Source organism: Leptonychotes weddellii, chromosome 3, assembly GCF_054177405.1.
Source record: "Leptonychotes weddellii isolate Sample4059 chromosome 3, ASM5417740v2, whole genome shotgun sequence".
In the NCBI taxonomy this organism is placed as follows: domain Eukaryota; kingdom Metazoa; phylum Chordata; class Mammalia; order Carnivora; family Phocidae; genus Leptonychotes; species Leptonychotes weddellii.
In genome coordinates, this window is record NC_138371.1 from 84,136,891 (window position 1) to 84,160,454 (window position 23,564).

The 23,564-nt window shown below is 36.3% G+C and overlaps 1 protein-coding gene across 1 annotated transcript in view; it reads right to left on the bottom strand.

Annotated features, from left to right (window-relative positions):
- THSD7B (thrombospondin type 1 domain containing 7B) overlaps positions 1-23,564 on the bottom strand; it is a 658,530-nt gene that overhangs the window by 180,655 nt on the left and 454,311 nt on the right. The window contains exon 14 of the mRNA XM_081814537.1: positions 3,767-3,945. Within this exon, the coding sequence (XP_081670663.1) occupies positions 3,767-3,945 (179 nt within the window). The remainder of the gene's footprint in view (positions 1-3,766; positions 3,946-23,564) is intronic.

Sequence of the window (23,564 nt, forward strand, 5' to 3'; positions counted from 1 at the left end):
TTTAAGTAGGCAGCATACATTTTTAAAAAGTATAGGTAATGAATCTCAATGTATCATTTTTTTCCCCCATACACACTGTGAACACACAGATTTGCAACCTATAAACAAAATACAATTTCCTGGAACTCTTGCCTTTAATCATGTGAATGACTCATAAGGGGAATTATAAGTCCAACAGAACTTTCATGTCCCTATATTTAAGCCTTTATTAAGGAGAATTTCAAAAGAAAAAATAGCAAAAATATGAAGTATAACCTACTCAACATATTATAGACTGTAAAAAAATTAAAATATATTATGTATTTTGTTATGCACAGGAGAGTCAAGGGCATCAGCCAACTGACCTGATAATCCAATCAACTATTTAGAAGTTTTCTGCCTTGATAAGAGTTTTGGGGAAACTGCATGCTGGAACTATTTAGCATCACAAATAGACTTAGCAGAAAGCTATTCAAGTATTGCTGTCACTCTGGCACTTCTAGAGAAAAAGCTATCACATTGATAGGTTTGGGTTTAAAAGGGAGGCGTTTTATGAGAGATTATAAAAATTGATTCCACTAACAGGTTCAGAACAGTTTATGGGCTTGTGTACATAATGCCAACCTTTCTTTCTTTTTTTTTTTTTTTTAAATCACTGAGATTGTGATGGGGATCCAACATTCAGGAGTTTTCAGAAGAATCTTGAAAGACTCTTTGGGCAATAATAGTTTGGAGGTTCCTATTTCTTTCTTCTAGAAGGGCTAGTGTTTTTGAGAATTTAAATGACACATCATAGCACAGGAGACCAGGGTTCTAACATTTTTTCTACAGAACTAGCCACCCACTCATTCAGAGAGAAGGCTTCTTTTAAAATAAAGCATCTAGTAAGTATAATTTGACAATACACAAGGTAGTGCATGAGGGGCTGAATGAGTTACAAAAGTAAAAAGACCTTGCCTTCACAAGACCTCCCGTTCTACAGAGAAATGAAGGAGAAGAATGAGTAAGCATATGTAGGTACGCGGACATTTACATAGGCATATGTATTATATATACATATATACAAGTTATATATATGTTTACATATATATTTATGAACAGTACATTTGGCTCAATCTGACATATACAGAATTTTCCTCTTGCACAGATACTAAAGATATGTGCCTCTCTTACTGCTAAAATTTGGTTATATATTTTTCTAAGCTCTTACTTATGTGAATAGAACAGAGAGTATTAACCTGGTCCTAAAAATAGGAAAATAAATCTAAACCTGAGAACTAATTGGAAAGGAGACAAATAACCTAAGGCCAGTAGTAAAACTGAACTTAACAAAAAAGCCTCAGTGGGTGTACCTCTAACTAGATCATATTTCCAGCTTAGAGAAACAAAAAACCATCTTTTCTAAAGACTTGCCATAAATAATGGAAGCTGGGGAATATTTCCTCAGTAATGAAACTTCCTGTCAACCCAATCTATTTTCAGATGAGTTAAGAAAATATGGATAACTTTAAATAGATTTCTATATATTATGTAATGTGCACACATACATACACACACACACACACAGGGTATGCTCTTATATTTAAGAGCAAATATATAATGAAGTCAGCAAAGATTGCTTTCCACAAATCTACTTCCAGGTAAAAGTGTGCTTGCTTCAGAAAAGTAATTTCTCTAAGGAGAATTTCTTCTAAATTTAGGTTTTTTTTTTTTTTTTTTTTACAACAGTATTCTCCCTTGCCATTCACAGACTTAGAAGTGAGAGGGAAGCCTTATTACTTAATGCACCTATGAATTAACTTATGTTAAAATACAAAGTATGGATTAGGGTGAAGTTTTTCAATTCAAGTTGAATTAAGCCACACACATGCTAGACATCTGAAACCTCTTTATAGCAGAATATACACCACACCAAATTTGATTTCTCATCATTAATTCCCAGGATTCGTTTCGGAGCTTAACAAACAAATGTCTCTGGAATGCTAAAAGTCTCTTCGTGAACTCAAGCGTAAGAAGTATCTCTTGTAGACAGCCCCATCCTCACATAATTTTCACTTATGGAATTTATCTAAGTTATTCTTAAAGTTGGGTTCAATTTTTTTCAGCTTGTACTACTTCTTAAGGTTACCAGTTTTATACGTCAATCAGGCATTTTGAAAAAGTTTCTTTTAAGTCACAACAGGTTGACAAGTATCTTTATCTTATTCATACTCTCAAAATTGATGGACACACTTCTACACATTTGCCTTTGCATACTGAAAACAGAATCTTCAAGTCTGCACTCCAATGAAGTCCCTTTAATCCCTTGGTAATTTCCTAGTTCATAAAATTAGCATATTAAAAATTGGTGTTTAACATAAGTGCTATTAAGGTTTAACTTTCACTGAAGGTTTTGAGAAAGAATAAGAATTACCATGCATTGTTTATAAATGCTTAGTAGTTATTTTTCATTTTAAATGCCTGGAAAATCCCCTAGGGAGGGTCACATAGTCCTCATACATAGAATTCACTTGAAAATTTTCCTTGTAATGATAAACCTGTCTTATACCTTTCATTGTACTAAGGTAAGGTTTATTTCCTTAGACCATCTCTGCTCTGATTGTCTCCCTCCTGTTTTTATTAATCATATCCTAATCTTCCCTTCACCAAACTATCGCACTTGTGGAATTTTGGGGGTTTCTTTGTTTTTGCAACCTCTATGTTGATTTTATGATCTTCTGCCTTGCCTTTCCCCACAGGTTTGCATTAGCTTTGAGAGAAGAAACTATGGTCACTATTTTACCACATAACCTTAAAAAACAAAAGTAAAATACTCTGCCATCTTAGAACATAACTATTTTTTGGTAGAATGGTAATTTTTCACTTTTCAGTGAGTTATGGGTCCTTTAGCAAAATTTAGGAAAATTAATAGAATCAGTAATAGAAGCCTGTGCAGCTATTCTGTTAAAATAGCTGCAGGATCACAAAGGAACTATATACACATATAAGACACCCTTCACAACTTTAAGAATAAGGAATTTTCAACGATCATGTGTGCTCTACCTATTCAATTGATTAAAAAAATACATATCAGTCCTAATCTGATAACCACTATGCAATCATGGGAGAAATTTGAGGTCTTTATTAAAATTCTTAACTAAGTCTTAGACTGTTATATGGGTAAAGCCAACTAACATACTCTAATCAATTTTGCCTAGGATGGTTGTTTTATTAGACATCTCTATGGAAGGGTATCCTTCAGGGTTCCATTTATGCAAATAGCTTTGACTTTGGGAAAACAGAGAAATAGCTCAGAAAAGACATGAAAAAACTGGAAACTTTGGTGATGTTGAGAAGAAAAAAAATAGATGAAGAGTTTGGTGAAGGAAAAGAGTACCCCATTTCTGGAGTACATGGATGAAACCACTAACTATACTTATTGCCATAAAGTACTTGACATTCTCCCAACATTAGTATTCATGTATTTTTTAGTACTTATATTTAAATACGTATACAAACAAATCACTTTTATAATATGCATAATCAAGTTATACTTCAAGACCATATAAAATCAGTTGGATTATTCCTCATAAACATTATTACTGCTAGCAACACCAAGTTGGTCTCTGCATTACCTAGGAGTGGGTAAGACTTCTATTTCTGTTATATTACTTTATGTCCTCTTTTGAATTTGTGATAACTTTTTATGAGCTACTTGTGAAAAGACAATGACTTCAATTTCCACAAGAAATAATCAAATGAGTAATTTTTTAGCTTTTTGTTGTTGTTGTTGCTTCATGTACTTTACCTGATTCTTGAGATCCAGTCTGGGACATGGGCGACCTCCATTGTAAGGTTTTTCTTTTAGCCATTTGGACCGAATTCGCACTCCAATTCCACAAGATGAGCTGCAAGACCCCCAACTAGACCAGTCACTTAACTTGCAATCAAATGGGCATGGGATGACACATTCTTCTTGAATATAACCTGAAAGAAAAAGATTTAAGGGAGGAAAATCTAGTCAAAATGAACTGATCAAATTTACTTGTTTACAGAAAGTAAACAGTCACAGCTCAGATTGTTCAATAATATCACTGTAATGGCTTCAGTGATTTTCTATTCAAATAAACAGAGAAAGGTTTTAAGAGATAGGTAATATAGTCACATCTGCATTCCAAATTTGAGCCATCTAACACTTTATAGCCAATTCTGGGAGGGAAGAGCAAAGAAAAGTGCAGTTAGTCGTGTTTTCTGTTAGGAAGAAATAAAGTGTTTCAGGGCTAATGATGGCACCATCTTCCTTCACTGAGCCTTGTGTTCTATAATTCCCACAACTCATCATCTGGGATCAGGGTGCATAAGAGAGTACATCTTTTTTAGTATCTGTGATCTGCAAGGCTTTCACTAAGAGAGCTCCTGATTTTCACTTCCAGGTAGTGTGGCTTGGAAGTGGGAGGAGGACAGAGAGTGGACCACAAATTAGGAAGAGCAGGATATTATTTACCAACTACAGGAAGAGTGAAAAGTTGCATGATGAGATTAGACTGGAATCAAGAGACATGAGTGGAAATACACAGGTAGATGTTCTAGTTACCTGGACTTACTCCTGTACCAGCCCACTTCTTGCTACAGTCTTTCTCTGGATGATCTCATGATTTAACTATCACCTCCACTGATCATTACTAAATACGTATTTCCAATTCTAATCTTACTACTGACTTCTCTAAGACCTACTGATCCACTCTAATTAATTGAAAGCCCAATTATCTCCAAATTCAACATATCTAAAACTGAAGCCATCAATTTCCTTAAAAAAAAAATGCTAATTCTCTTGTATCATTCATTTTAACTAAATGCAATATATCTGATCCCCTGTACCCTGGTGTCCATGCCTGTATAATTTCAACCCTTTGAGTTTGGGCATGACCTTTGAATATAATAGGATTCCACTCCCATGATTAGGTTATGGGGTACACAGCAAAAAGGAAGGGAATTTGCCAATATAATAATACGTCAAATTAGTTGATTTTGAGATGATCAAAAAGGAGATTGAGAGTTTGGCCTAATATGGTGGCATAAAAAGACCCTGAACTCACCTCTGTGGACACACCAAATCTACACCTAGTTATATAGCAATTCCTCCCAAAGAACTGTGAGCTGATTGAACAACTTCTGCACAACAAGAGAGAGACCATGTAGAGAATGGCAAGACAGATGTGACACAGTAACTAAAGAAACACCCACGCCCAATGCTGTGACCTACAGTGGGAAAAGATAGTACTGAGGGACCATGGGCAGGTTTGTCTATCTAGGGCACAGAAACAAACAAACAAACATGGTTTAAAAAAGCAACTAGAATTAAAAGAAAACAGCCTTAGAACCCCGCCAAATAGAGAGCTGCTAGAACTCTCCAGGTTGGAGAGGCTTGCTAGCATCCTCCATCCTGCAGACAGGAGCAGGGTCCAGGCATCCTAGCCAGCCTGCCACCTCAGCAACTCCTGGGCTCCTAGTCTACACCAGCCCCAGATGCCCTGGGGGCACAGAAAAAAGCCACAGTTTAAAAGAGCAACTAGAATATAAAGGATCCAGCCCTAGATCTCTGCCAAACAGTGGGAGGGCTGCTGGAACTCTTTCCAAGTTGGAGGGCCTGGCGAGTGCCACAGTTTATGTTCTCCTTCCATCTTGATTGTGTGGACAATAATAGGATCCAGGCATCATAGCTGGCCTACTGCCTCAGTGAGCCTCTTGCCCCTAACCAACACTAGCTGTCTCATCAAGGAGGCCCCAGGGCAGCCCATACTGGGACACGCCTGGTCATCACTCACTGTAGCTCCAGTCATCTTACCAAGGTGGCATAGGTACAAAGCACCCCAAAACACTCCAGGTCTGCACCACTTAGGCTCCACATAACTTGGCAGGGCGACCCCTACATGGAGTGCTTTGGGAACACCTGGCCCACTTCCACCTCAGCTCCAGCCACTGTGCCAGGATGCCTTGGTGCGGAATACCCTGGGACACACAGCCCATGCCCACATAGGCTCCAGTCATCCCACCAGGGTGCCCCCTGTGCAGAGTGCCCTGGGACACCCAAGCTTGCATCCACTTCAGTTCAGCTATCCTGCTATGATAGTCCCAGCCTGGAGACTCCCTGGACCTCCAGCCCACAACAGCCACAGCTCCAGCCAGCCAAAGTCATCAGACATACCTCTAGTTTAGGTAAAGTAGCTGTTCTGCTGAATTCATACAAACAAAAACAAAGTCAAGCAAAATGGGGAGACAGAAAGTATGTTCCAAATGGAAAAACAAGGCAAAACCTCAGGAAATGAACTAAGTGATATGGAAATATGCAATATGCTTGATAAAGAATTGAAAGTAATGGTCATTAAGATGCTCACCAGACTAGAGAGAGGAGTGGAAGAACTCAAGCAGAACTTCAAAGAAATAAAAAACATAAAAAATAATAATCAGAGTTGAATAATACAATAACTGATATGAAACATACTCTAAAGGGAATCAATAGAAAATTAGAGGATGCAAAAGAATGAATCAGTGATCTGGAAGACTGGGCAACGGAAAGTGACCAAACTGAATAGCAAAAAGACACAAGGAAAAAAAACTGAGAATAGATTAAGGGATGTTTTGGACAACATCATGTAAACAAACATATGTATTATATGGGATCCCAGAAGGAGAAAAGAGACTAAGGGCAGAAAACTTATTTGAAGAAGTAGTAGGTAAAAATTTTCCTAACCTGGGGAAGAAGAGATGTCCAGGTTCAGGAAGCACAAAAGATGAACCCAAGGAGGTCCACACCATGACACACAATAATGAAAGTGGCAAAGATTAACGATAAAGAGAATTTTAAAAGCAGCAAGAGAGAAGCAACTGTTATGCACAAGGGAATCCCCATAAAAAACAAAACAAAACAAAAACATCAGCTGATAGCTTTAACAGAAACTTGGCAGGCCAAAAATGAGTGGCATGATATAGTCAAAGCGCTAAAAGGAAAACAGACAAACAAAACAAAACCTGTAACTAAGAATATTCTATCCAACCAGATCATCATTCAGAATTAAAGAGAGAAAGTGTTTTCCAAACACAAGTCAAAACGGCACGTCCTGCATGGAGCACTGGGTGTTATGCACAAACAATGAATCATGGAACACTACATCAAAAACTAATGATGTAATGTATGGTGATTAACATAATAAAAAATTAAAAAATAAAAACAAACATACAGAGATGCTGAATCACTATGTTGTACACCTAAAACTAATGTAATATTGTGTGTTATTTAAACCCAAATAAGAATTAAAAAAAAAAAAAAAAGAGTTCATCACCACTAAACTTACCTGAAAAGAAATGCTAAAGGAACTTCTTTAAGTAGAAAACAAAAGGCCATAAAGAGAAAAAGAAAGAAAAGGGGACTCAAAATAAAAAGATGTAAAATATGACAACATATACATGAACTGTGGAGGGGAGAGTAAAAATGTTCTTTTAGAATGTGTTGAAGCGGGGCGCCCGGGTGGCTCAGTTGTTAAGCGTCTGCCTTCGGCTCAGGTCATGATCCCAGGGTCCTGGGATCGAGCCCCGCATTGGGCTCCCTGCTCTGCGGGAAGCCTGCTTCTCCCTCTCCCACTCCCCCTGCTTGTGTTCCCTCTCTGTCAAATAAATAAATAAAATCTTTAAAAAAAAAAAAAAATGTGTTGAAGCTTAAGTGACCACCCACTTAATATGTTATAGTTGCTATACATTTAGGATGTTATATATGAATGTCATCATAACCACAAACCAAAAACCTATAATGGATACATAAAAAAACAGAGGAAAAAAGCCAAGCATAAGATTATAAAGTCATCAATCAAAGAAGAACAGAGAAGTACATAAACAACCAGAAAACAAGATACATAACTATCAATAATACATAATACATAACTATCAATAATTACTTTCAAAGTAAATGAGCTAAATGATGTAATCAAAAAATGTAAGTTAACTGAATGGATGAAAACCAAGCCCCAACTATATGCTACCCATAAGAGACTCATTATAGACCTAAAGACACATACAAACTAAAAGAGAAAGGATAGAAAAAAATATTCCATGCAAACTGGAAGTGAAGTGGAAAAAAAAAAAAAAGCTGACATAGCAGTACTTATATTAGACAAAATAGACTTTTTTAAAAAAATTTTATTTATTTGACAGAGAGAGAGCACAAGTAGAGTGGCAGGCAGAGGGAGAGGGAGAAGCAGGTTCTCCGCTGAGCAGGGAGCTGGACGTGGGGCTCAATCCCAGGACCCCAGAATCGTGACCTGAGCCAAAGGCAGCCGGTTAACCAACTGAGCCACCCAGGCGCCCCAAGACAAAGTAGACTTTAAAACAAAACTGTATCAAAAGACAACAAGGGCACTAAATAATGATAAATGGATCAATCCAGTAATAACGATTGTACCTATCTATGCATCCAACATTTGAGCACCCAAATACATAAAGCAAATATTTGAAGACATAAAAGGAGATACTGACAATAATACAATAATAGTAAGGGACTTTAACACCCCACTTATATCAATGGATAGATAATCCAAGTAGAAAAATCAATAAAGAAGCAATGGCTTTGAATGACACATTAGACCAGACGGACTTAAGATATACACAGAAAAGGGGCACCTGGGTGGCTCAGTCGTTAAGTGTCTGCCTTCAGCCCAGGTCATGATCCCAGGGTCCTGGGATAGAGCCCTGCATCGGGCTCCCTGCTCTGCGGGAAGCCTGCTTCTCCCTCTCCCACTCCCCCTGCTTGTGTTCCCTCTCTCACAGTCTCTCTCATAAATAAATAAAATCTTAAAAAAAAAAAAAGATATACACAGAATATTCCACCCCAAAACAACACAATACACATTCTTTTCAAGGGTCCATGGAACATTCTCCAGGATAGATGTGTGAGGTCACAAAGCAGGTCCCAATAAATTTAGGGACATTGAAATCTTATCAAGCATCTCTATTTTCCAACCCCAATGGTATGAAACTAGAAATCAATTATAAGAAAAGGACTGGAAAAAAATACAAACACATGGAAGCTAAATAAAATGCTACTAAACAACCAGTGAGTCAATGGAGAAATCAAACCAAAGGAGAAGTTTAAAACCTGAGACAAATGAAAATAAAAATGTAATGGTCCCAAAGCTTTTGGACATAATGAAAGGTATTCTAACAGGGAATGTGCTAAGAAAAGATGAAACCTTCATTATTTGCAGATGACATGATACAATACATATAAAACCCTAAACAAACTCTTAGAATAAATGAATTCAGTAAAGTTGTAGGGTATGAAATATACAGGAATTTGTTGTGTTTCTATACATTAACAGTAGAAAGAGAAATTAATAATCCCATTTATAATTGCACCAAAAAGCATAAAAGAGCTAGGAATAAACTGAACCAAGGAGGTGAAATACTTATATTCTGAAAACTATAAAACACGGATGAAAGAAATTGAAGATGACACAAACAGACTGGAAGATATCCCATGCTCATGGCCTAGAAGAACCAATATTGTTAAGATGTCTATACTACTTCAAGCAATGGACAGATTTAATGTAATGCCTATCAAAACAGCAATAGCATTATTCACAAAATAGAATACTAAAATTTGTATGGGACCACAAAGGACTAGCCAAATAGCCAAAAACACTCTTAAGAAGAACAAAACTGGAGGTATCACAATCCCAAATATCAAGATTTACTACAAACCTGTAATAATCAAAACAGTATGGTACCAGCAGAAAGAGAGACACATAGATCCCTAGAACAGAATAGAGGGCAGAAAAATAAAGCAATACTTATATGGTCAATTAATCTATGACAAAGAAGGCAAAAATATACAATGGAGAAAAGACAGTCAATTCAACAAACGGTTCTGGGAAAACTGGACAGCTACATGCAAAAGAATGAAGCTGGACCACTTTCTTACACCATACACAAAAATAAATTCAAAACAGATTGAAGACCTAAATGTGAGACCAGAAACCATAAAACCCCTAGAAGAAAACATAGGCAGTAATCTCTCAGACACTGACCTTGGCTACATTTTTCTAGATAGGTCTCCTCAAGCAAGGGGAAAACAAAACAAAAATAAACTATTGGAACCCAACAAAATAAAAATCTTTTGCAAAGCAAAGGAAACTATCAACAAAACAAAAAGGCAACCTACTGAACAGGAGAAGATATATGCAAATGATATGTCTGATAAAGGGTGCTATCCAAAATATATAAAGAACTCCTACAACTCAACACCAGGAAAGAAAAAACAGAAGAAAACAAAACAAAAAAACAATCCAATCAAAACATGGGCAGAAAACTTGAATAGGCATCTTTCCAAAGAAGACATACAGATGGCCAACAGACACATGAAAAGATGCTTAATATCACTAATCATCAGAGAAATGAAAATGAAAACTACAATGAGATATCACCTTACACCTGTAAGAATAGCTAGTATCAAGACGACAAGAAATAACAAGTGTTGGTGAGGATGTGGAGAAAATGAAACCCTTTCACACTGTTGGTGGGAATGCAAACTGGTGCAACCACTGTGGAAAACAGTATGGTGTTTCCTCAAAAAAATTAAAAATAGAAATACCATATGATCCAGTAATCCCAATACTGGGTAGTTGCCCAAAGAACACAAAAACACTAATTTGAAAAGACATATGCACCCTTATGATTAGAGAATTATTTACAATAGTTAAAATATGAAAGCCATCAACTGATGAGTAGATAAATGATACATATATATGTATATATGTGTGTGTATATATATATATAAAAAAATGAAATATTAGTCATAAAAAAGAATGAAATATTGACATTTGTGACAACATGGATAGACCTAGAGGGTATTATTCTAAATGAAATAAGTCAGACAGGTAAAGATAAATACATGACTTCACTTGCATGTGGAATATAAAAATTAAACAAAAAACACCAAAAATAAGGTAGAATCAGACCCATAAATACAGAGAACAAACCAAAGCTGCCAGAGGGGAGAGTGGTGAAAGGATAGGCAAAATGGGTGAAGGGGTGTGGGAGGTATAGGCTTCTAGTTATGGGATGTGTAAGTCAGTGGGGAGGAACATTACAGGGAACAAATAGGGAATTCAGGCAATAGTATTTTAATAGTGTTGTATGGTGATAGATGGTAGTTACACTTGTGGGCATAACATGAGATACACAGTTGTTGAACCAATGTTGTAAACATGAAAATAATGTAACATTGTTTGTTAACTATATTCCAATAATAATTAGAAAGGACACAGTGTGCACGACAGAATATTAGGTGCAAAACAAATAGCTACCACAACAACAAAAAAAGGAGGGAGGAGTTTACCTGGGGCTGGGCATGACTTAATCATGTGAAAACCCTTAAGTGTCTGGGACATTTCTGTGGAGGAAGAAATCTCCTGTTGGCCTTAAAGATGCAAATAGCCATGGGTAAAATGCCTGTGGAGTGGCCACATTGCAGGGGACTGCAAGCACCCTCCAGGAACTGAGGACAGTCCACATCTGTCAAACAGTAAGAAACCAGGGACCTCAGCCCCACAGTGCATGTAGATGAATTCTGCCAAGAATTCCAAGGGAGCTTGGAAGAGGAGCTTTCCCAAGTCAAGCCTCTGCTGAGACCTTAGCCTTGGCTGGCATGTTAACTGTAGCCTGTTGAGACTCCTAAGCAAAGAATCTAGGAAAGCCATTTCTGTACTCCCGACCCATGGAAATGGAGGTAATAAATGTTTTGAGCTGCTGAGTCTATACTAATTTATGCAGCAATTGAAAATTACCATATTATTCCCAATAAAAATCTGTTATCTTAAACCTTCCTCCATCATTTTATACATATATAATTAGGTATAATATTTCCAATTGTTGAAACATCACAAATAATGTCCTTTGCTCTATAATTCCTTTGTCAGTCCCTGGTTCAAGATCTTACAGTTTCTGGCCCAGAATACTGCAATATTCTTTCCACCTCTCCACCGTTTTTCCTCAGTCATTCCCTCTTATTATTGGCCAGTCACTCTGAAGAAAAAGGTACTTTTTTAAAATACGTAATAACTTACGCTACTCCTACTTTTAAAACCTTTGCTGATTCTTCATTTCCTTGAAAATGAATTGCCAACTCCTTTGCAAAAACTGTAAGATTCCTTACCAGAAGCTCTAAGTAAAGGTTGTAAAATATATTTTCATTGCCCAATGACCAGAATGACATAGAATGGGACCTAGAGGAATACCCAGAGGAATCTAATGTGCAGTCAAGGCTGAGGGCCACCTCTGTAACTTGTTCTCCCCTCCTGACCTCCCCTCTCCTGAATCTTGAAATCTGTCCACATAGACTAATCCATATTCTCCAGTAATCTCCATGCCTTTCCTCATGCAAAAACTTTCTCCAGCCAGTTTAGCTTTCCTTGTTCATTACATGACCCATTCTCTCACTAACAGAGTCAACCACCTGGCGCCTTCCTTCTTCTGCCATGCCAGTCTGACAAAACTTCAGACCTAGGTCAGTCCAACTGTTTTCCTACTCCGCTTAACCCTGGACTACCAGCAGAGATGAAGAAAATGCTAAGTCCAAGCTTGAGACATGGCAATGTGTGGTCTCCATCTTCGACAAACACATGCTTACCCTGACTAGGGATTCTTCTGACTTTCCTCCCACTCCCATTCCATATTATAGCTTGTTCAAACCTTTTCCACCTGGTCTCAAATTTTTCAGACCTCATCCCTTCTTTCCCAGAGAAAAAGAGAAATAAGAACTCCTTCAATCTCCTGCGAATATGTCTCTACGCATTCCTATGTTCTTCTTCTCTTTTCATATCATAATGGAAAAGGCATCCATTCTTCTATATAGGGCACATTTTTACCACTTAAATTCTCTACAAGCTCTTTCAGGACGTCGTTTCCTTGATTGTATTTCCCCTCTCCTTCCCCGTATGTGTGTGCCTGTGTGTTTACATATATAATGTTATATACATTATATACATATTTTAAGTTATGTTATATTAATATATACATATAAAATATATATTTAAGTTCTATTTCTCTTTAATATTGAATGACTTAAATTCCCAAATAATCATCACTGACCAGGGAGATTACACCAAACATCTAAGGGTCATCAGGATGGATCCTTGTGGGGTTGAGAAAAATCACTCCATTTGAGGTCATTAGAAGACTAATTCTCTACTATTTTACATAATTATAATTCTACAGTCCTAAGGAGCCTTGAGTACAACTTTAGTATTAGGTACATAACAAATGCTAATGTAAGATTTAAATACACACCACAAGCATTGCCTAATTTTATAGAGAAACTGAGTTACAAAATGATTCCACTTGCTACTGAATGAAAAGAGTGGACTATTAAGTGTAATTAATTCTTATGGCATGCAAGCTTCAAATATAAAATTCCAGGAGACTATATAAATAACTTTTAAATATTTGAGTCCCCATATAGATCCTATTTTAAAGCAGATTTTGAATTAGATGCCCTTTTAATTCAACGAGATTTTTAAATCATTTTCATCTATGCTTGCATATTGAAGGATTTTAGAGAGCCTCTAGCAACACACTTTTTTCCTTTCACCACAAGACATAAACCCAGAGGATCTCTATGAAAGTCAAGGTCATAAATTCAATAAGTATAAAATAATTTTGAAATTCAACAGGATTAAGCAACAGTGACATTTATTTTTCAGGAAAGTTATTTTCAAGCTAGAGTATACCCCAAAGGAAAACCCATAGTGAGAACCATTAATAATTGCACATTCTTATACCTATCTCATAATTGAAAGGATTAGCTTTACTCACATACTTAATACTTACAATTTTCAGCAACGGAATATGATCAAATGTGACTACATACAAGGTTAACCTGCCATATGAGAATTCTAATTCTTGACTACGTAAACTTCACTAATGTTTTAAAAACTCATTTACATAAAATATACCACAGAATAGCTTCACTGGCAACATTCATAAATCTAGATCCAATTGCTATGAAAGAAGCAGTTTTTCTGCCAAAAATATTTTACACTACAATTTATATGCAGAATACATTGCTTGGACCATCATATTACTTGGCCCGGGGATGCTTCATGCTCCATTTTAGTTATCCATATGCATATGAAGATAGGTATGAAGTAGTCATTACAGAATTATCAATAGAGCATGTACCCACACTGTGATTTTAAAGTATAAGACATTACACATAGTAGGTGCTCAAAAAGTATCTGTTGATATTATAAAGATAAACTGAATAGGACCCATTAATGGTATCTCTTATCTACATTATAACTAAAGGAATTTATTCAATGACATACCCAATGGGACTGAAGCCCAGAAACCTGGAATGACTTTTCAATTTATATTACTAACCCCAAATTTTGCTCTTTAAGTAAATACAATGGACATAGGTGAAAACACAGCTCTCTGAATCAGGTGGTCTCATTGATAAAACTACTTCCCAGGGTATCACCTGTGCATTTTTTCCCTTCATCATTCAAGTACTAATGCATGCCCACCCCCCACAAGATCTTGTTTTGGAGAATATGAAATATTGATGATATTAAGCCTGAGGAAATAACCTAGATCAATTTACTTATATTTTCCTACTGTATAAAATAACAGCAAACATCCGAACTAGACAGTGCATGTTCTATTTACTGACACTGCTAAAATAATGAGAACACAGTCCCAACAATAAGACAGGGAAACTATAAAACACTGATCATCTCTCCTTCAATTCCAAGTGAGGATCTGGGATCACCTTGTGAATTAAAGTGAGATCAAGTCTTAATTTCTTAATCTTTAAAGATTTACTGTTTTAATCTATATATTTTAGTGATCCTATTTATCTAGTAATACATCATACTGAAAAGTATCTATTGATTGAAATCAAAGTAGTTTAAAGTATTTGTTAAGGGAGGTGGACAAAAACACGATGGCAAATATTTTGACAGTGTTTCAAGAACAACAACTTGAGAAAGTAGATCAATACTTTGCCATTGTTCTCAAGTGACAAAAATCTCAATCCAGGGGTGCCTGGGTGGCACAGCTGGTTAAGCTTCCGACTCTTGGTTTTGGCTCAAGTCCTGATCTCAGGGTGCTGAGATCTAACTCCATGTCAGGCTCCATACCGAGTCTACTTAAGACTCTCCCTCTCTCTCTGTTCCTCTGTACCTCCCCCATGGGAGCTCTCACATGTGTGCTCCCTCTCTAAATATAAATAAATCTTTTAAAAAATAAATGAAATCTCAATCCATTAGTGTGTGGAAATATAGATCAAACTCAGTAAGACTGCCAGGTTGCTTTGGTGAATTTCTATTTTGACCTAGTACTGCTCCTGAATAGCAGCTACACTTCTTTCAAAGATGGTGCCAACTTTGTTTAGGCTTCTGTAGGGTCTGAGATGGGAACGTTGGGAAGCCCCAGAAATATCATTATCTTTTAAACAAGAGAGATTTTTTTTAAAAGTACTCTCTAGTATCCTTCCTACATACGACCTTTTAGGCCATCAGAAAACCTCTCTAATGTTAAACCTTATAGAATGATGGTTATGGTATAAATAACAAAGTATCTTATTTGGGGGCGCCTGGGTGGCTCAGTTGGTTAAATGACTGCCTTCGGCTCAGGTCATAATCCTGGAGTCCCGGGATCGAGTCCCGCTCAGCGGGGAGCCTGCTTCTCCCTCTGACCCTACCCCCTCTCATGCTCTCTGTCTCTCATTCTCTCTCTCTCTCAAATACATAAATAAAATCTTTAAAAAAAAAAAAAAGTATCTTATTTGGACTGAGGGCCTAATCAGATACCCAAAACACAGCTGATTTAGAAGTTATACAAAGTTCAAATAATCATGTTGACTAAAGAGTTTCCCTGGACTCTTTAAAACTCAAATATTTCATAGCATAATTATTTATTATGTTTTATTACATCTCTTAGGAAAAAAATCATCTAAATATCAACTACTTTCTTTAATTACGAATATAACTTACCGGTGTCCTTTTTAGTTATAGATGGGCTATTCATTTTATAAACTGGTCAGAAATAGAAAGGGAACTCTAACCTAGACTTGACTGAGTTACTCAGCTCCCTGGCAAGGAAAAAAATCACTATACGGCCCCAGAATATTCTCTTTAGTGCTAGAGTAATAAAGTAGAAAATCAACCCTGCCCTTAAAGAAATTCCTATTTTGGAAGACATCAGTCTTATAAACGAGACAGAACAATGGTATATAATTAACTACTTAAATTATGTGATACAAATAATATACACAATTTTTTAACACAATAGGAGGTAGAACAAATTCACATCCTAGCTTTACTTTTTAAATAATTCACATGAAAAAAAAAAATTCACATGAAAATATTGGCATAATTTGTGGTAGACAGATTTTTGACTAATTACTTGAGATGGTTCGCCTGCTAAAACTAAATATATCAGTGTTAATTTAATCAACCAAATCAAATAAAGAACTGATCTTTTAAATTGAATTGTCCAGGCAATTTAATCAAGATGGTATTTCCAGTTGTTCATATAGACCAAGTTTCATATTAACGACCTCGTGCCAAGTTCCTCCAGGCAGACGAAAGAGATGTTTCTCTCTTAGAAGACATTGAGGATATTAGGGACAAATGGAACATTAGACACAGAACAATCCAAACTGTTCCATTAGGACAGTGTGTACTAAAGCAGTTCTATCAATACTGCAAATAAATGCTGTTAAAACTAGTGACTGAATGCTTTAACCACATAATAAACTTGACATTTGAAACATTACAAAGGTATACAGATTGTTGACAAACCAGTATTACTAATTCTTAGAACGGTGGCTGCAAGAGACTGCTTGAAGTCCTGTCATTATATTTCCTTGCCCTGAAAAATCTTGACTTGCATCACACCAAACATTCTCTACGTTACATTTCCTTAAAAAAATCCTGAAAGCTGATCTGAGAGGGTGTCTTGTATTCATCAGTGCTATTGCCCAAATATTTTAGGTTCTGCTCCCTGATCCTTGGAGTTAGGTGTGATTTTTAATTTGCTTTAGCCAATGAAATGTGAGAAGTGAAACACGCCATTTCTAGGTTGAAGCCCAAGTGTACTTTGCACACTCTTTCTTTCCTTTATGACACAGGGACCAAAAATGTTAGATAATGGCAGCTCCATAGCTAGGGTTCTGGAGTACAGCAATGCCTCTAGCCAACCCAAGATGGACATGGATAGTAAGTGATCTTTGTGGCTTTCAACCACCATGATCTTGAAATATCGGTTGCTTTTGTTATTGTACCAGAATCTATCTCATCTTGATGGATCTGCCTTGGAATAGTAAAGTGTATCTTTTAGAAGATAAAGAGACAAGTCCCCTGGAACAAGTATTTAGACAATTTTGAAAACCTATATATAATGTCCTGAGAAAATAAAATTAAGCCATATCAACATTTAGCCCACTTTGAAAGGCAACAGCATCAAATGAAAACATGACCTTGAAAAAGTTGAGCCTATAGATATGTAATTCAGGAAAATTTATAATGTATTATTTAAAAAAAGGACTAGAGATATGGATTATAAATCAAGGTCTAATCTTACGTGATCTGGAATCAAATATTAAATCCTAACAGTTCAGTCTCCTAATGTGAAAATAAAAATGCAACAATACTTGTCCTTTTTAACTCCCTTTAACACTCTAAGGTCAAAAAACATAAGCAGGCTGTTGTGGAAAAAATTAACATACAGCATAAATGACATGGTAATATTTTACCACCACTAAAAGCTGTATAGCAAGGTAAAAATGTTTCTGCCTTATCCTGTTTTTGGTGCTAGTGATTGATGGAGAATATAATTCTGTAAAGATGCTTTAGCAAAAAAAAATTACAGCATAATAATTTTCAAATTCGGGTACCACTTTTCATTCCAAATCATTTTCATATAAATTAAAAGCTAGGCTAACACTGACAAAATGAGAGATTCTGTATTGCATCGGTAAATCAGTTGTTTGAGTCCATCTCTGTCTTTCCAAGTCTTCCACCAGCCAAGGCCAGATGCTCATTATCTTTCACCTGGACTATTATAATGTCCCCTTAACTGACTCCATGTCTCTAATATCTTCTCATCCATTCGTGTCTGCTCAGCCCCCATATTAATGTCCCAAAGTATGTTTAATGTCCTAAATATGTCATGTCCTAAGTAACCTCTAAAGCATGGAAAAACTTTGATGAAAAGGCAATTCAGGCAGAAGAGATACCACAAATTAAATTGAGAGGATGCAAATGGACCTAAAATGTTCACAAGTCAATGGAGAAATCTTTTATATGAGAATCTGAGGTTGGGGAGAAGTATAATATTGGCTACATCAGGTGGGGCTACACTGGACAGTCATGATGGAGGACTTAAAAATTAAGAATTGTGGTATTAATTTAGGTGTGCTATTGAAGAAAAGACATCATGAGAACAGGGTACCTTCTTAAAAGGTGATTTGAAAATTCAGAACTTAAGTGACAAATGGCTAGGACTTAGGCTAAGAGACCATTAAGTATAATAGATATATATTACATTTACTTATATATATTGTTAGAAAATAATATAAGGAAATATGACTTATAATTAAGTAGCTCTGACATGTACACATGGCTAACATACTGTCTAAATGGAAATGACATTATATGTTAAAAAAATAAAAGTAGGAAGGAAAAAATGAAGGGGGGGAATCGGAGGGGGAGATGAACCATGACAGACTATGGACTCTGAGAAACAAACTGAAGGTTCTAGAGGGGAGGGGAGTGGGAGGATGGGTTGGCCTGGTGATGGGTATTGAAAAGGGCACATACTGCATGGAGCACTGGGTGTTATACGCAAACAATGAATCATGGAACACTACATCAAAAACTAATGATGTAATGTATGGTGATTAACATAATAAAATTTAAAAAATAAATGGAAATGATTATCTTCAAAATGACCAATGAACCAGTTCTTGAAATAGCAGCTTAATTTCCCAACTGTTAAGACAGGTTTAATGTAACAAATTCCAACCATCAGCAATGGCTAGTTTATGAGATAGATGCTCCTACGTATCCCATGGGATTCAGAAATAGATGAGCTTAGAAGTGCCTTTTTACTTCATCTTATAGGTCCCTAAAGGAAGCTCTAAAATCCAGACATGTTATTAGACCAGCATATTGCATTTGTATATTTTCTTATTTATGTATCTAGTCTGAGACCGAGAGGTCAATATTGGGGGATTTCATATGAAAAGTAAAGATTTCCAGCTTCTCTTGAAAATGTGAAGGATCCAGGAATACCTGGGTCCTCATTTCAGCATGGGATTAATTAGCTGAAACCGAGTAGCAGGGCCTCCTCAGATGAAATATGCCTTACCATTTCTCTACAGTCCCTTGGGGTGATAGTCTAAATTTCTAAACTAAGGCTTTCCCCTCAACTAAGGCAAAACTTAACTCACAATTCCAATATGAAAACAGATGAAGGGGGGCCGCTTGCATTGTAGGGAAAAGTAGAAAATGAAGAAGCCCATGAATCAGGGCTCACCCTACTCATTACATGAAGGCATCTATGAGGAATCTAGCTAGAAACCCCTACCTTGGAAGAGACCCATGCAAGAAAGAGTTCCTGGAGTGTAAGCTTCATTAGGGGATCCACTACCATCAGTACCTCGTGTATTACTCACACCAGCACTTAAACGTTATACTTAAAGATGTCAGCAAGAGACATCAAAAATACCTAGAACAGCATGAATACCTAAAATGAGATGGAGAAAGGTGTTCTCCATTCAGAGCCAACCTTCTCTAGTCTCTCTGGCACAGAACAAAGCTCGTAAGTAATAAGGTGTGCATGGAACAAACTTAAGAGATGAAACTGTTTTTTATTTGTTGGAATTTTGGGTCACCCAGTGATTTGTATTCATGAACAACAAAACATGTTGTTATTATAAATTCTAAATTATGGAGTACATGATGAAGAAAATTTACCTTCAAAAGTTTGCTTTTGCCAAAAAACTGCATGTTTCACTGAGCTAATGCAGAAATCAATGTACTGGAATGAATTCACAGTACATTAACTTCTTGCAAGTTACTGTAAAAAAAAAAAAAACTTTGAAATATCGCCAAGGTGTAAAATTAAATATGACTCCCTGCCTTGATTTATACTGTAAGCTGGTAATGGTGAATTTGTTTCACTTACCAATAAATTTGTTTCCTAATGCATTGTGTATCACCTAATCTAGAGATTTAGGCTTTTCTTATCTCCTAAAGACAAACAGCCATCTTATGATTTTTTTAATAATATACCAGCTAAAGGAAAAAAGTTGTGGAGGGAAGTGAGATTTTTGTTTTCCTCTAATAAAGTTAAAATAGTCAACAATCTTCTAGTTATACTAATAATGTCAAGGAACTGTGGATAATTGAGAGAATTGAAGTAATACCAACCAAGGTAATTTGAAGGTGTGAATTCTTGTTTTAGATTTGTTGGAAACGATTAGGTGAAACCAATCCATACTGGGATTTATGCAAAAATCAGGGACACAATATACAGACCACAGAGGTAAAAATTACTTTCTGGCTTTGATTCTGCATATGAGACTCAAAAGTTGAGGGTTGTCAATAGTATGATTCTAAATGTAAAGATAAGGAAAATGGAAAGCAAAAGAGGAAAGAGTTTGAGGAAGAAAATATTCTCACCATTCAAAGGCTACCAACTACTGATTTTTGGTATATTTTTCATTTTTTGGTCAATGTTCTTTATTTTTTGGGGGGGGTAAATTGTACTTATACTATCTTACTAGCTACCTAATACTCATTTTGCAGCACAAAGTACCGTGACAGGACTATTTAAAATATCCTTAGTTATTTGGCCCAAACTGGAAATGAAGCCTGGATAATTACTACTATTGGAAAATAAATATAAAATGCTATATATGAGTAAAATATGGAATATTATGCAGTGTCCCCAAAGGAATAAACAAATTATAAAAGAATGGCGGCAGTTTATATATTAAGAGAGACACTCTGGAATCAAGGGGCATGGATGAAAAAACAAGCTCTTACATTACTAGCTGGGCAATCTTTTTTTTTTTTTTTTTAAAGATTTTATTTATTTGACAGAGAGTGCATGCACACAAGCAGGGGGAGGGGCAGAGGGAGAAACAGACTCCCCACTGAGCAGGGAGCCCGATGTGGGGCTTGATCCCAGGACTCTGGGATCATGACCTGAGCCAAAGGCAGACGCTTAATCGACTGAGCCACCCAGGCACCCCACTAGTTGGGCAATCTTATACAACCTCTCTATTTCTTAATTCCCTTATCTAACATAGTAATAAGTAACTGACAATGTTGATGTAAAAATAAAATGAGCTAACAGAGCATTTAAAGACAGATATATCCTACTGTAAATGTTAAGTATTAGCCATCATTATTTATCAGGAAAAAAAAATTGGTATACAACTACCCTATGATCCAGCAATCCCACTACTGAGTATATATGCAAAGGAAATTAAGTCAATATCTTGGAGAGATATCTACCCTCCCATGTTCATTGCAGTACTATTCACGGTAGCTCAGATGTGGAAACAACCTCTATGTTGATTCATAAAGAAAATATGCCATTTATATATAATGGAATAGGACTCAGTCTTAAGGAAGGAAGGAAATCCTGCCATTTGCAACAACATAAATGAACTTGGAGGCCGTTATGCTAAGTGAAATAAGCCAGGCACAGAAAGACAATACTACATGATTTCACTTATATATAGGATCTCAAATAGTTGAACTCAAAGCACAGTAGAGTGGCAGTTACCAGAAGTTGGGGGATGAAGTGGAAAGATGCAGGTCAAAGGGTATAAAGTCCCAGTTGTACAAGATGAATAAGTTATTGAAATCTAATGTACATTTTGGTGACCACAGTAATACTGTTTTATATACTTGAATTTTGCTAAAAGGGTAGATTCTAATTGTTCTCACCACACAAAAAAAAATAGTAACGATGTGACGAGATAAATGTTTTAACCAGCTTGATTGTGGTGATCATTTACCATTGTATACATATACCAAAACATCAAATTATATAACTTAAATACACACAACTTATATTTATCAATTATATTCCAATAAAGGTGAAAATGAGATGGATGTATATTATAAATGTAAATAAAAACACAAGCTAAATAATTATATGTATTTATACTTCAGAAATACATATACTTTAAACACATGCAGAGTGGATTAGAATGTTACAAATTAAATATGAAGGAAGCTAATAGAATTGGGGATAGTGAAAGGGGAAATTAAGAAAATGAATTAATTAAAGAAATATGTGCATGGACTGAGGATAAGAGCATGCAGCAACTCCATCAGATCCTCTCTCCAAGTATTTTAAATATTAGACACAGAGACCATGGAAAAGATAGGGGAGCAAGTCTAGGCTGTTAGACAAGACTCAAGAGACCAAAAGACACAGACACACATGGCAGGGAGCAGTAAGCAGAGGCTAGAGTCATGTGTGTTTCCTCCTGAGGCAGAGGAGGTTCTCTTTGTCTCCTTCACTCCCCATGTATCTAACAATTGGCCCCAATGCCTGGGGTTACCTAAGTCTGTCCTCATTCTTTGAAATTAAAAATAGTCTGATAATATATCAGTTTGAGTGGGTACTTGAAAGAGAAAATTTCCTTAGGATACACACGATAAAGCACTTTAGTTCAACTTGAGACAAAATTCAAGGACACAAAAAATTATAATGACCTTCAAGATACCTGTTATTTTTCTCCTGCCCAAAGCCCTGCAGTGGACACTGGGTGGGGCAGCAATGGGAAAAACAGTATATTTGAAATTTCTGTGCATGATGATCCATGGTTCCACTTCTTTGTATCACATGGAGAATCTGAAAAGATTTAAAATACTTGAATTTCCTCCAGTGTGATACCGTTATCAAGACTGGGCTGTGTGGGCCCTGAGATTTTACTCCATGTAAATGGAGGTTATGAAATAATGTAGGCAATGCCCCCAGGCAGAATGCCTAACACATAGCACATATACTTGAAAAGCTAGTATCTTACTCTTCACCTCTCCTAGGCATGGCTCCAATATTCAGGAGAAACTGTTAAAACTTATTGATTGCTACTTTCACTGATGATATCAGTGGGAAGGAATATAGCTGATGATAAATCTGGAATGTAGCCCCTAGGACTTAACAGTCTTAGATGTGAGGATAAGGGATGTGTGAAGAAATAGGAATACTTTTGAAAACTGGGTCAGGGATAGATGGGGACACTGGCAAGAGTGGTGACACAAACTTGAGAGTGGGAAGTGGGGAACTCAGTTTCAGATAGTTTGTGGGCTGAGCAGAACAATTAAAGATGTTAAAATAATTGAAGATATTTGAAGTCAGGAGAAAAATCACTAATTATACATCTGAGATATAAATATTGGCAGAGCATTGAGGTGGCAAGGTAGGTGATAAGGGCGATGTTGAGAATAGGAAGAGATTATCTTGGACAGAACACTAAGCCATCTTTCTTACATGGGTTGATGAGAGAAGAGTCATCCACCTTCTGC